Raw genomic sequence first — 14,355 nt, 5'->3', positions numbered from 1 at the left:
GATCAAAGTTTTTTTTTTTAGGTTAGGCAAACATTTAATATTATTTCTTTTTCCAAATGGTTTTTTTTTTCTTTTTCAAATAGTTGGTGATCAACATAAAAGTTCTGTATAATTTTTTTCAATTTTTTTTATGAAATTATATTTTTTTTATTGTTTTTTAAGTATATTTGTTGACAAATTATTATTAGGTATAATACGTATATATTATCTGCAGGTATGTTTGAATTTACAAAAATCATTAATTGGTACGTTTATTTGCAATCTTGATACGTTTGATTTGACACATATTATTAATATTGGTACATTATTTTTATTTTGGTACGTTTTATTTTGTACGCATTGTGTATTGGTACATTTATATTATTCTCAATCTTATTTTCTCTTAACGTACTGAAAGAAAATTTTATTTCAGTACGTTTGATTTTGGGGGATTTACAAATATTTTAAACTATTTTGGAAAGAAAATATCTTAAATTGTAGATAATTATTGCTAAATTGTAGCATTATTGTGAAAATAAATTGAATCTAACCAACTTTTTTTTTTTTTACAATTATCTCTAATGGAGGAGAGTAATCAAAAGGCTAGATTATAGAAAATTTGTTACAATATAATATGCATATAACACCAAAATTATGACAAAAAAAAAAGTTTAATCAAATCATGTTTGATTGAGAAAATTTAAAACTGAGACGCCCATATCAAAAGATTTTTTTTTTTAATTTTTAAATTTCATAGTTCTTTTCTTCCTTGTCGGATTATGAATTTTTTTTATTTTATATTTTTTATAATAAGAGTGGTGTTATCGACACTTCTGTTTTTACTATCTAATTTTAATAATGATTTTTAAAAGCTACGGTTTAATTGTGGTCGAAAGAGTGTATTTGCTCTTTAACACTCGGGTTCACATTCACTTACCGATAATTAACTAGACATGTTTGGAAATAACTAAAAGCATTGTTAGATCATTAAGACAAATTATTTTTGACATTGTTTGATAATAAAAAAAGTTAAAAGTGTTGTTAAGTAATAAAAAATCATTTCCATGTGCTTCCATCAAACAACATTTCAAGTATTTTTTTTAAAGAAAGTACTCACATTTGTATTAATAATATCTTTAATTTTTAATATTAGAAAGTTAGAATAAGAGTTTAGTGTCTCATAACTTTACAAAAAAAAAAAAAATTGAACTATAAAGCCCCTCAAACAACAAAATCCACAACTAGCTGAAAATAATAGAAACAAAATAGCATGAATACTTTTGTCAAAAACAAAAAAGAAAAATATGTTAAACAAAAAGATAATTAAAAATTAGAAAAAAAGAAAAAGAAAAGAGAAGATAAAAGCCCATGACCCCCTTCTTCTCCCTCTTCGTCTCTCTACATACACAATTGCTCCCATGTTTTCCTCACTACAACCGCTCCACTTCAGTTTTTATTTATTTATTTATTTATATTCAAGGACAGTTTCATTAAAACCAGCCAAATGACATAGGTTTTGCATCAGCTGAAGATTTTGCTTCCTTGGATATCTAGCGGCAAGAAATCGTCCATACATTTTGGTTTGTAAGTTCTTCTTTATCGTTTCAGTTTAAATTATTTCGTTTACTTTCTCAATTTTGCTTCCGCTGCAGTTTTCAAACTGCTTTCAGTAATTGAGTAAAAAATAAAAAAGAAACCTAATATGTTTACATTTAAAATTGCTATTCTGCAGTTGAAGGCTTGAACCGTGTAATGAGAGCAGACGTGCATGAAAATAAAAGCAAACGTGGGATATGAAGCAGTTTTGCGGGAGGAGATGTGAATAAAACACAAAATAAAAGAATCTGAAGAGAACAAATTGAATTGTTTTGCTGGAGCCTTGGGGAGAAGATGAAATTGGCAAAAAACCAACAAGAACTGGTCCCTTGACAAAGTCGGTAACACAATTTCTGTTGTGGTTAATTGAGTTTTATTCCTCCTCCATAATTCTAATTTCTCAGTTATTAATGTCTGTGTTTTATTCATACCGCACGTTTAAAGTGAGCAACGGATCACTCCTCCCCCGCAACGCATACAAAAAAGGGACACGAACTCACTTTCTTCTCCTACACTGACCAATCTCCTCCATGTGTTTTTTCGTAGTTTTTTCCGAATTTCTGTCAAATTGCTCCTGTCGTCCAAAATCATCTCAAACTGGTACGGATTCCTCTTTCTCCAAACTGATTTTCAGTTTACAGAGGGAGATTAGAGAGTTGTAGACAACCAAATAGAAGGGGGAGAGAGAGTGTGTCCTTGCGAATGTCAAATTTGTATCCAACTCGTTTGAATTTTCTCTTTTTTCGTCTCTGTTTCTATCTCTCTCTCTCTTCTGAAACCAAATCAAATGCTATTCTACCACTCTCCCCCTTTCCTCGCCCCGGTTCTTTGAACATGTTTGTTAGTCTTGATCAGACATTGAATATACTAATTATACATGCCATGCAATTTTAATTGATTGCAAGCTTATTTGCTTTCTCTGATGTACCTTAAATTTCTCTCTTGGCTTCGTTTGCAATCTTTTTTGGATTAATTCTTCATATTCTCCCAAGTTATCAGATAAAATATTATGTAAACAGTGGAAAGGATTCTCCCCAGATCCCTTCTATCAAGTTCATCAAAGTCATAAATTTAGATTTTTAAAATTTGATTTAACGGCTAAAGTTATTATAACTTTTAAAATAAGTTTTTATTTGTAGCTATTGGATCAAATTTCAAAAACCTGAATTTGTAACCTTGATGAACTTGATGGAAAGCATCGGAGATGATCCATTTCCGTAAATAGCAACCCTAGTTACCTTGGAGAAGACAACCCCTTTTTTGGAAATTCCGTTCATGTCCTCATACTTCCATATTACCCTTATTCGAAATAAATCTCTCATACAAATCAAACTTTGATAGAAAAACGATTTGCAATTAAAAGAGGAATGAGGGGTTCAACTTGTGGGATTATCTTACACCACCAGAAAAAAGGTTAAATGGGGCAGAAAAGAAAGATACACAAAGCAAGCATATAGGATTCTTCTTACTTCTGTCTTTTTCTTGGCAACCAAACAAGTCCAAGTTCTAACACAACAACTCAACTCTTGCTTTTTATTTCACAAATTTTGTAAGCATGACATACTATTATACAGATACATACGAAGACACATATGATAAGTTGTTTGATACAGCTGGTTAGCTAGTCTACTTGCAGAGGGCGGCAAGGACTCTGCGAGGTGTAGCACATGGATTCCGGGAGTGAAGAACGGCCAAATTATCCAGCAGCAAAACATCACCTTTGCGCCAAGGGATGGCCACACTTTCAACTTCAAGAATTTTCTGACAGTCGTAGATGATATCTGCTGCCAACGGGCTGCCATCCCCGAATGTGACAAGCCTTCTCAGGTTCATTTCTTGCATCTCCTTTCCACTCTGTATATGCTATCACGATGCTGTTAAACCAAGTCTTGCGCTGCCCTGTGCTGCTGTCACATTTGATGCCCAGGATCGGTCCCTTGATTGTTTTCACTCCTCCATCCTCCAACCATTCCAACCTAAACCCCTCCTTAGAAACCCTGCCAATATGTAGTCCTATCGTTATGTAACCGTCTTTTCATAGTCATTTTTCAGTATGTAGTAGTACAAATAAATACCTTTGTTCAACCATGTTCTTATCTTCGGTCGCAAATGTGGTCTTCCAGCCACGGCCTATCGCAGAAGAAGGGTCGTCGTCTTGGCCTATAATCTTGGTATATATCAATCCATGGTCCTCCAATTTTTGAACAAATTGCGGGTGTTTGTTTTTCATCCTCTCGTACACAATGTGGCTTAGAACAATGGGAGTTTCACCCCCACTTACAGGCTCTACTTCACAAAAGAATAACAGTTTGGATGGGTACTCTGGATACTGAACGACGCGTCATAAGCATCACACAAGGAAAACAAATGAAAACGACACGTTCCGCAACTTGAAAGAACATTATACATATCTTATATGTGATTCAATATCCTAGTGAATAGGGTTTTGAGTTTCCAACTATTATTCCGGCTCGAAGCTCTCCCATCCTTAAATTATTTTAATAATTTAGGACTCTTCGCTCCCTGGTTAGCAATAGAAAAGTATTGAAATGCACTATATAGTTGTCACTTACCAGAGCCATTTCGTGGTGAAACGGAATTTTGACATCGGGTGGGGCCTCGTTGGCGGTAAAAACCCGACCCACGATCTTGGTCCGAGGAGCAGTTCCAACATAAGGATTCTCTTCGTAGCCGAAGGCCTCCACGGCGTCGTTGAAGTCTGAGGCTGTATTTACAGGAAACCCCCTGAAGAATACGGCCCCGGATTTTCGGAGCTGATCCTGTATATACTGTTTGTTCGCTTGGATGGTTTCTGTGAGACCAGGAGTAGCAGCTGCTGCTGGAGTCGGAGTCGGAGATATAACTGCCGGGAATCGATTTCCGTCGTAAAGCTTTTGCTCTGGGATCTCCACCATTGTCAATGCCATGCTGTGCGCTTCACTCTGCCGACAGATTCGATTCAAATTATAATTATCCCCTGAGATATTTAGATAAATAGCCACTTTTTCCACCAATATAATCTATTCTTAAGGAAAACTAATGAAAAAAATTTGAAAATTTTGAATTTTAACGATAAGGATAAAATAAAAGGTAAAATGAATAGTATTATGATTGATTTTTTAATGTAAAAATATGATTTTTTATTAAAATAAACTGTACCGGAAGCTTTTCGTTAAAATTTCCCTTCTTCTTAGCCAACAATTTTCAATTCTCATAAATCTTAACCGAAAGTCTGTGTGAAAGTTCAAGGCTACCCTTGAGTTAAAACCCTAAAAAAAATAGTAGCCGTGCTTTTCATGATCTCATCCACAGCCCTTACTCTCCCTCCGCTGCGATGTTTCTCTTGTTCTTCTTGACTACTTGGTGCATCGTCTTTCTAATGATGGTCAACTATGGAAATAATATCATTTCGATGAAATTTGATTTGGGTATTTTTGAAAAGAGTAATATTAGGAAGATTAAATTTGTTGACTAAATTTTGAAAATATATGATATGGATTATTACTTATACATTGTAAACCGTGCTCATTTTTTAGTGATGACTCATTATTTAGTTTGCCAATTTAATTTTTCTAACATTACTCTTTTGAAAAGGAAAGTGGCGAGTAAGAAAGAGTAATTAGTGTTTTCGGTCCCAAATGTGAACTTCCAGCCACGGCCTATGGTAAAAGAAGGGTCGTAATCTTGGCCCATAACCTTGGTATACATCAACATCAAGCCATGGTCCTCCAATTTTTGGGGTGCTTGTCTTTCATCCTCTCGTACACAATGTGGTTTAGAACAATGGGAATTTTTCCCCCACGTACACGCTCTATTTCACATAAGAAAAACATCTTGGATGGGTACTCTGGATACTGAAACAACCCGTTGTAAGACACCATGACAATAAAGCAATTAAAAATGACATGTTTTGCAACTTGAAAGAACATTGTATTCATATAGGATGTGTTTGGATAAAGAATTTCAAAGTAACTACGGATTTAAGCCATATTATTTAAAAGATGTTTATCTATTGTTATGACCCCTGAATTATACTCCTAATCACATTTTAGTCCTAAACTTCAAAATTAGCAGCTATAGTCCTTCAATTAAGTGTTGTATTACAATTTTGGTCGTTTCTTAATTACGTCAATTTCTCCGTTAAATTCAGGGTAAACTCATAAATTCATTTCAAATCACAACTGATAAAATAAACTAATAATGGAAGAAATAAAACTGAAAATAAATTTCAGGTGCGATAGATTGAAGGCAACAACAACGCTGAATTCTATTTCATTTTTCATGGCTTATTATATTAACACCTCACACGTTGCTGAATACACCTCACATACTTAATAAACCGCACATTTGCTTTTTCAATTAAAATTTTTCTTAATACACCCCACATACTTTTCCATAAATACCCTCACACTCCACACTCAACATAAACCTTACATTTTCTCCGTTCACCCCACTTTTCTTCATACACCCCACACTCTTCACAATGATTTCGTTCTTTTTTTTTTTTTTTTTTTTTTTGTGCCATGTACCATTTGATACAAAATCATTCATGTCATACAAGTATTTTCTTGCTACTACAGAGGATTCAAATAGAGGAAAGTAGAAGCTACTTTGGGGAACCTTACAAAAGTGAAAGGGCAAAAGTTTCGACACGATAAAGAGGGTTAAGAGCATAAATGGTGAGAGCAATCTATTTGAATTTTTTTCCTTAACCTTTTTCCATCTAATCACCATTGATCTACGAAGGGGGTGCATCTCAAAAATGATAATTTAGGAAATAAGATGATGATGTGAGGAGCTTAGGCTCTCTATGTCCATTTGGTAGTTAAATTCGGCAATGTAAAGTATTGGCGTTGGTTGAGATGCACACTAAATGATATTTTATGCATCACATATCATACGCGAACACCATGCTGTAAATACAAAAATGTCTCTCTTGAAGGCACAAATGCAATTTAGTATTATCTGATCATTAGATTATTTTTAGAACATGGCTTTTGTGAAACAGCATCACCATTATCTTCTTTGCGAAAGAAGGGGAAGACAGTAATTTGACACCAATGAAGTTTAAACTTAATCCACCTGTAACAGTACATTTTGAACAAGGTGAAGCTTCCGAAACGTCAATTTTATGTTCAGTTCGTCAAAAATAATTTTTCTCAATCAATGTGTTTGTAGTTTTATCGGTTAGGCTTTTGTTCTACAATGGAGAGTGAGAGTGGTCTAGAGAGTTGAAGAAGATAAATAATCTTGTGATATACATGTTAAAAGTGATTTGGGGTGTATTTAGTATTTTTAATTTTTTTTTAAACCTTATAAGGTTGAAATTGTCATTGCATAATAGGGTATATAAATCATTTATTAATTTTTAATGTGGGGTATATTCAATATTATGTGGGGTGCTAATAAAAAAAAGCCTTTTTCATTTGTATTTTACTATAGTTTCTTAGTTTTATTTATTTTATAATGATTTGGATTGAATTCCTGAGCTATCTTTTTTATTTGTATTTTGAACAAATGATATTATCTACAATAATAGGGTGTGAGAGTGGGCTAAGCCTTACAATAAGCTGCAATAATGTTGTTCTAATTTGCATTTGGTGAGAATCAAACCTAAGACTTCTTACTTACCAATGAAGAAGAATACTCATAGACCGTAGTATTATGTGATCCCGAGCTCACCCTTAAATTTAACTTAAAAATAGAAAGAACCAAGAGTGAAACGATACATAACTTAATTGGAAGATCACAGTTCTAATTTTAAATTTCAAGGGTCAAAAATGTATTCAGGTGTATAGAACTGGGATTATAACAACAATTAAGCCTATTAAAAATATGCATTACAAGCAAATTTTTTTTTGAGGTAAAGTAAGACATTCATTTAGAGGACTGATAAACTCATCCCAGTGTCCTATCTTCACACCCATTTCTCAATTAGAATTTTGATACCAATTCTATCCTCTTGAAAAATGAAATTTAAGGACCAAAAAAAAAAAAAAAGTGCTGCTAAATTTACCTCACTGTCATATTTTTCCACCTTTCCCCTATCCAATGAAATACGCATCGCATAAAAAAAGAGAGAGAGAGAGAGAGAGAAGCAGCATAGATCGATCTATAGGGTTTGATAAAGCAGCAGCGCAGCAGTTTACGTAGAGTGAGTTTCGATGGTGGTAGAGAAGCCGCTAGGAGCCTAGGGCAAGCCGATCGCTGATGGTGGGTGGCGGTTTCTCAGGGGCAAAAGTAATACCGGCGAAAGTGAAGACGAAAACTTCAGAGTTAGAGTCGTGCAAGTTTCTGAGGATCCCAGAATGCTCTCGCTCTCCCACAACTCTTAGTATACTGGTTTGGTACTGATGTGCTTTTATAAAAAGTGGGTATAAAAAAAATTGAGCTCAAAAAAGTGTTTGGTAAACACTTAAAAACAACTTATTTTCATAGTTTTTGGTGAAAAAAAAATTGAAAACGTGAAGCAGCAAAAATGAGTTTATTCTCCCAGCACAGCAGAAGCAATTTTTTTTCAAAGCACAGTAATACCAAACCATCCCTTAGTTTCCAAGTTTATGAGGTTCTACAACCATCAGAATCCTAGTGTCAAAAGCGTTGCCACATCCTCCGCCAACCCATGCATCTGGCTATGTATAAGATTGCAATAAATCCAAGAAGATCGAAGGCAAGGCCTCCAAAAACAAGTAGCAACAAGATTCTACTCTGCCGGTCTATTGCAACATCTTACAAGTATTTTTTTATTCCTCAGGTTCAGGACACCTCAGTTTATCTGATACATATACATTTGGCACATCCACTCAAGTTTTCCCTTCACTTGGAAAAACATAATAAAAAAAAATACAGACTTTTCTCATTCATTTCTCTATGCATACAAATCAAACTTTGCCCTTGCACTACGGCATGGGTTCGAATCATGTCATGTTAAAGAAATCAACCCCATCTCATTGAAAGACCTACACAAATCTAGAATAAAGAATTCTAGAACATTCACTAAAGTTGGTTAGTTAAATTATCCAAGTTAAAGTAGTCCTTTGAAGAAAGGACTAGAAGGTTGTTTCTTAAGTTGGTGGAAGAGTTTAGAAGAATGGTGAGGTTTCCATCAACATGCAAGATCAGTGTAGATAATTCTAGCTTAGGAAGTTAGTGAAATTATCTAGATATCTCTAGCATGATGTTTACATGCTTCTCCAAGGTTCCATCCATGCCTATAAAAGGAGAAGGCAACCACACCATTTGTATCAACCAATCAAGAAGAAAGTAGCCAAGTAGGAAGCAAGTAGGCAACGAAGTGAGAGTGAGAAGTAGGAGTAGTCTTGTGAAGAGTGTGAGTGGTCTAGAGTGTGTCTCTAAAAGTGAGTGAGTGTCTGTAGCTTCTAAAGTTGTGTCCTTGTGAGTGTTGTAATATTTTGTGTGTGTAATACAAATAATTTATTTACTTGTGTTGTCTCTCCAACACTTGTGTTAAGAGTTGTGAACTCTAATCTTTCCTCAACATGTCAGCTCCCTAATCTAACATTTAACCTAACAAATTTATCGTTTGAAAAAAAAAAAAAAAATCAAACTTTGATATAAAAAAAAAAACGATTTGCAATTAAAAAGGGCAAAAAAGAAAGATACACAAAGCAAGCATATAGGATTCTTCTTTACTTCTGTCTTTTTCTTGGCAACCAAACAAGTCCAAGTTCTAACACTCTTGCTTCTTTTTTTTTCCTCCAAAAACAGTCTTACTTTTTTTTTTTCCTCCAAAAACAGTCTTGCTTTTTATTTTATAAATTTTGTAAGCACGACATACTATAATACAGATACATATGATAAGTTGTTTGATACAGCTAATTTAACTAGTCTACTTGCAGAGGGCGGCTAGGACTCTGCGAGGTTGGCACATGGATTCCGGGAGTGAAGAACGGCCAAATTATCCAGCAGTAAAACATCACCTTTGCGCCAAGGGATGGCCACACTTTCGTTGTCAAGAATTTTCTGGCACTCGTAGATGATATCCGCTGCCAACGGGCTGCCATCCCCGAATGTGACAACATTCTCAGGGTCATTTCTTGCATCTTCTTTCCACCCTGGATGTGCCATCACGATGCTGTTAAACCAAGTCTTGGGCTTCCCTGTGCTGCTGTCACATTTGATGCCCAGGATTGGTCCCTTGATTGATTTAACACCTCCACCCTCCAACTATTCCAACCTAAACCCCTCCTTAGCAACCCTGCCAATGTATAGTCCTATGTAACCGTCTTAGCATAGTCATCTTTTCAGCATTTAGTTTTGTTTGTAGTAGTACAAATAAATACCTTTGTTCAGCTATGTTCTTATCTTCGGTGCAAATGTGGCCTTCCAGCCACGGCCTATTGGAGTCTTCGTCTATAATCTTGGTTTATATCAATCCATGGTCCTCCAATTTTTGAACAAATTGTGGGTGATTGTTTTTCGTCCTCTCGTACACAATGTGGCTCAGAACAATGGGAGTTCCTCCCCGGCTTACAGGCTATAATGTAGAGAATAACATTTTGGATGGGTAGTTTGGATACTGAAACGACACGTTGTAAGCATCACACTAGAAAAACAAATAAAAACAAGGGGAGTTTTATTTGAACTTTTATAAGTGATGTGTCTTATCATGAAAGAATAAGACTATTCAGAAAAGTCTCATAACACGATGGAAAAAGTACAAGGAAGTCTATAAAAGGAGGATTCATTCCTCTAGACAAATCATTCAACGTGAAACACATTCTCTTCTTCTCTTTGGTGTGCTATTTCTCCCTTGCTACTTCCACATAGTAATCAATAATCTAACAACATTAGAGTTTGATCTTGTGAGAATCATGTGAAATCCATCATGAGCGTAGAACAAATTTTCTTTTTGATCGTGGGTGGCTTGAATTTTAGCATATGGAATACTTCAAAAGCACCAATAATATGAGAGACTAATCAACTAAGCTACAAGTTTTTTGCGGATATAATGATAGCATACTAAGAAAAGAGTAAATGTTATTTAATTAATTTTCTTTTCATAAAATTTAATTAAATGCATATAGTCGAACTATGGTTCTGGAGAAGGGTTAATACCATAATAGAGTTGGAGGGTGAGGAAGAACGAACTCAATTATTATGTCTATATAGCTGGAAAAAATCAGATATAGTTCATTGTCAACAAATATATATGTTTAGTTGAGATTCGAACACTATTTCAAGGGCGATGCAACAATATGCACACAGGGAAATTACAATAATTTTTGAAAATTTTTATTTGAACCTATATAACATTTTTTTTTGTTGGAAATATGCACACAGGGAAACTACAATAATTTTTGAAAATTTTTATTTGAACCTATATAACATTTTTTTTGTCCGAAAAAAAAAATATATAACATCTTTCTACACTCATTTTACTCTCTACATCCATATTATTTTTAATTAAAGAATCAGTATCTATTCAAACTCAAATTTACTACTTAAACTACCCTCACAAACCCAATTCAATATATAAATCTATCTTTACACTCATTTAGAAAATAAAATTTCAAAAATCAAAGATTTGATGTGCAGATCAATCAAGTTCGAAGATTAAATTGTGCTTCCTTAGGTGAACCAGATATTGAGCCTTATATGCTTGGAAAGGTTTGGCTCCTTAGTTCTGGAAAAATTTTACGGTTCGTGATTCCAATTTTTCTAGAAAACGTTATTGATATTTTAGTGCAGATAGCGTATAATGATATTTCCTTGCGGGTTTACGAATATAGTTGAGATTTTGGAGATTTAGTAGCGCCCAAGGTTCTAAAAGATGATAGATGCTAGTCGTGCGGCAAGTTGAGGCCTAGCACCTAAACGCCTAGACGGGTGCCTAGGCGGACTAGCTAGGCGGATTTATATAATTTTATTATATATCATATAAAATAATTAAATTCATTATATGGTATAAAATAAACAATAAATAATTGTTAGTTTTGTATCATTTTCTAAGTCCATAAGTTTTGTTGGGCATTTTATTCTCATTAATAAAATGCAAGGTTGGACTTGTATTCCTTGTTTTAATTAACAAAATTGTCACCGAGTATCCTAGGACAATCCAATCCATTTATAAATAGAGAATTTCATCCTGTCCGTGTCCACAGTCAATCAAACTCATTAACTTGGAGCATCGAACCCGGAACCTCTCACATTTTTTGTTTATTGGGGAGCTGCAGTCGCTTTCTATAGTAATACAATAGTTGCATATTTTTATAGGTACTAGCATATGTCCCACACTTTGTGTGTGAAAATAATTTTTATTTTTATTTTAAAATGGGAAGGAGAAAGAGAGAAAAAAGGAATGTGGATTAGAGAGAGAAGTTTTCTTTTTTATATTTTATTTTTCAAAATTAGAGGATGTTAGGATCACCCTTGAGTGAGGTTTTGAAAAAAAAAACTGTAAAATTTAATTTGTGTAAATTTACCTTACTATCCATGATTTTGTTTTATGGTAGAAGATAAAATTAATTTTTTACCCTTTTTTTATTGACAAATTTTTTTTTATTAATGTAATTTAGATAACAATTGCATCTTTTAAAAGGTGACACAACAGGCTGCTGGTCTGCTGTCCCTATAATAGTGTCTCCTAAATGTCTCCTTCATTTTTTTGACATGTGTCACACCATTTAATTATAATTGAAAAAATAAATAATAAATAATAAAAATTAAAAAAAAAAAAAAAAAACCAGCAGAAAAAAACTCCTCATTCCCCACTACTCAGCCCTAAAAGCCAGCAACCCCTGCTTTACTTGTCGCCGGCCCACAGCCGAAGCCTCATCTCTCACTCGGCTTAAGATTCAGATCTATAAATGACCGTAGCTTTTTTGAATCAAATTGGCACAACGGCTCCAACCCTACTAGTTCAATGATAAAAACATTGCTTTACGTTGTTGTACTCTAATTGACAATGAATAATGATACGTAAGGCTTCGAATTTGACTATTTAGACCATCTCCAACTAAAGAGGGTCAGAGGGCTGAAAATAGTCCGAAAACCGTCTCTAACGGAAGGCTAGGCCAAATGGCTCGTGGGTCTATTTGGACCAAAAATTACATCATTGGCCCGTGCAATCAAGGCCGTTGAGTAAGTATAGCTCCCAACCGTAGGATTGAAGAGTAAAGATAGTTTTGTTATTATTGAAGGATAATATTATGATTTTTATCATAATTATCTTTTAATGATAATTAAGATGGGATATGTATTTCCAAGCTGGAAACATGGTAGCACAATTCAAGTTGATTTTGGATGTTTGGCGTGTGAATGTGTGGGTGTAATCAGTTTGGTTGACTAACATATTCAAGTGGTATGCTGCAAATTGATTATTATCCATTTACAGTATGGTGATAATTAATAAACAAATGAATTTGGAGTTCACTTAGACGGTTGAAGGTTATTATGCATGCATGGATAAAATTATAAAGTGATGGTGCAATAAAGAGCACCTCCGAATATCCTTTGCAGGATGCCAAGAATCTAGTCGGATAAAGATTGGAACTCATGGGCTTTGAAAGGATGGGATCAAGTTTGAACTTTTTGATAGCGCATGATTGCACCTGGTCAAATTTGGTGGAAAGATGAATGGATTGCCGTGATGCTTCAGTTTGAAATGCATGGCTAAGAGATAAACTTGCATGCTAATTATTTGCATGCCTTAGTTCCAGCACGTGGAGATCATCAAATACTTGGATAATGATGGACAAAATAAGGAGAAAAGGAGATAATGATGGAGATTTTAAATTGTTTGGATAATTGCCTGATAACTCCATGCATTTGGTTGAGTCTGATCCACGCCAAAAATCTCGTGCAATATTCAAGGACTAAGTTGGTGTGTCCCTATAAATACAAAGGCAGTGGCAACGAGAAGACTCCCTCCAATTTAACACACAAAACTGCCCTGCACAAACTCTCGCTTTACGCGAAACCTCTCAACAACCTTGAGATTTTTTCTGCCAACACATCTTCAGTTTGGATAAACAGCACTGTGGAGGCAACCGGTGACATCTTCAATTTGGATAAATAACACTGTTGCCGTAGAATCAGCCGTCCACGGAGCACCTTCAGTTTGGATAAACAGCACAGCGTCGAGCCCGACTGATTATCTATCCAAGTCTCGGTCGAGAGGGATTTTCGAATCCTTATTGGCAAAGGTCATCTCATTAGCCTTCTCGGCGAAGTGAGGTGTTACAGGTTACCACATTTGGCACCTTGAAAGCCGAATTTAATATTGAACTTCGTAGAACTAGCATCCTTGTCTTCAAGCTCTTGAACCCGAAGGCCGAGATGTGTTCCTTCCTCGACCGCAGTCGCAAGATCAAGAAGTCAGCAGCGTGCTTAACGCGACGTCAACACATTTTACTCCTCGGCGGACGAGTTGGCACGCCCCGCACACAATCGAAAGATGTAGTTAGCTTATTAATTACTCGGCCTGCGCGCCACGTAGGCTTGGTAGTTTTTAGGGTCAATAAGGCCACACTGGACAAAAAAGGGCTAAAGGGCCAACCGGCTGGCCCAACTCAGCCATCGGGCTGGCCAAAATTTTCATTATTCCTGTCAATTATATCCAACAGGAATGGTAGACTTTTTTTTTATTTTTTTATTTACAAAATTTTTAATTTTTTTTTAAATTCTATTTTTTCCCTATAACTTCCTAAGCCATTATACAACATTAAATTAAATTAAGTAACATGAAACAACATTAAACAATATGAAACAACATTAAATTTAAATAATAAATTATGTTTGACCCTCGGTTGAAAACAA

At 34.8% G+C, this 14,355-nt stretch overlaps 1 protein-coding gene, 1 long non-coding RNA gene and 1 pseudogene across 2 annotated transcripts; 1 reads left to right on the top strand and 2 right to left on the bottom strand.

The window, feature by feature from the left end:
- Nucleotides 1-549: 549 nt before the first annotated feature.
- Nucleotides 550-2,026, top strand: LOC125480320. The gene is made up of 2 exons (XR_007260706.1): nucleotides 550-1,563; nucleotides 1,712-2,026. It is a non-coding gene; the product is annotated as an uncharacterized LOC125480320 (long non-coding RNA).
- A 986-nt stretch (nucleotides 2,027-3,012) lies between these two features.
- On the bottom strand, nucleotides 3,013-4,549 carry LOC103944212 (clavaminate synthase-like protein At3g21360). The gene is given in 4 exon segments (XM_009354644.3): nucleotides 3,013-3,390; nucleotides 3,392-3,572; nucleotides 3,651-3,904; nucleotides 4,149-4,549. Coding segments are annotated over 4 exon segments (978 nt in total). The 5' UTR covers nucleotides 4,503-4,549; the 3' UTR covers nucleotides 3,013-3,201.
- Nucleotides 4,550-9,424: 4,875 nt separating this feature from the next.
- Nucleotides 9,425-12,032, bottom strand: LOC103944273 (annotated as a pseudogene).
- Between the last annotated feature and the right edge of the window lie 2,323 nt (nucleotides 12,033-14,355).

This window comes from the organism of the source record quoted next, unplaced genomic scaffold (genome assembly GCF_019419815.1).
Source record: "Pyrus x bretschneideri cultivar Hongxiangsu unplaced genomic scaffold, Pyrus_bretschneideri_v1 Contig33, whole genome shotgun sequence".
NCBI classification, from domain to species: domain Eukaryota; kingdom Viridiplantae; phylum Streptophyta; class Magnoliopsida; order Rosales; family Rosaceae; genus Pyrus; species Pyrus x bretschneideri.
Note: the sequence above shows the minus strand (reverse complement) of the source record. Positions and strands in the feature narration are given on the sequence as shown.